At 37.7% G+C, this 772-nt stretch overlaps 1 protein-coding gene across 1 annotated transcript in view; it reads right to left on the reverse strand.

Moving 5' to 3' along the window:
• Positions 1-772, reverse strand: part of LOC108689435 (protein trachealess) — a 94493-nt gene that overhangs the window by 72786 nt on the left and 20935 nt on the right. The window contains exon 2 of the mRNA XM_018196229.1: positions 638-670. Within this exon, the coding sequence (XP_018051718.1) occupies positions 638-670 (33 nt within the window). The remainder of the gene's footprint in view (positions 1-637; positions 671-772) is intronic.

Raw genomic sequence — 772 nt, forward strand, 5'->3', positions numbered from 1 at the left:
TTATTAAATGTAAACATATATTTATTTAATACAAACTGTAAATAAATATTTGCTATACAAAGAAATGTATTAAGATTTAATAATTTTTGTTTTCAGTGCAAGGAGAAATTATATACCTTTCTCGTAGAAATTTGACAAAATTGTTCGTGGCCAGAATCTGATCTATAGGGTCTCTAGCCTTGTATATACACGCGTGTATATACAATACGGTGGTCCGTGAAACAGCTTCGTGCCGATTCTGCGTTCGTTCGTCACTCGAGAGAGTTGATTTATATCCGTGGGTAAGAATCTCGTGGCAGACCTCGATGCTTCTCTCGTTGCTTCTGCGTGCGCGCCGCAGCGCTCACTTTGAACAATGGAATTGCGTCGCGACGTCGATCTCTCTGTATCAATCACCTCGCCAACGAGATCTTTTATATCTCTTCGGCCGTCCATCGAGACCGCTCCTTTTCATAGCCTCGCTTTGTATTATTAGTTAGATTGGTTTCCTCCTCGCTCTGACGCGCTACAGATGCCGCCCGTTCATCAGTGAATAACATTTGCGAAGATCGTACAAGCTTTTTCGATCGCGTAATTCGCGTCAATAAATGTAAGCGGAAACAAGTCGATATGGAAATATAATGAATGAATTTCTTACCTGTCTGTCCAACAGAGCGCGTCATCTCGATACCTAGAAAGAATTAGAAAAAAAACTGTTGTAATTATTTTAATTATACTGTAGATATTTTATGATAAATCATTAATTTAATATATTATATAATCATTCTTTTAA

This window comes from Atta colombica, unplaced genomic scaffold (genome assembly GCF_001594045.1).
Source record: "Atta colombica isolate Treedump-2 unplaced genomic scaffold, Acol1.0 scaffold1, whole genome shotgun sequence".
NCBI classification, from domain to species: domain Eukaryota; kingdom Metazoa; phylum Arthropoda; class Insecta; order Hymenoptera; family Formicidae; genus Atta; species Atta colombica.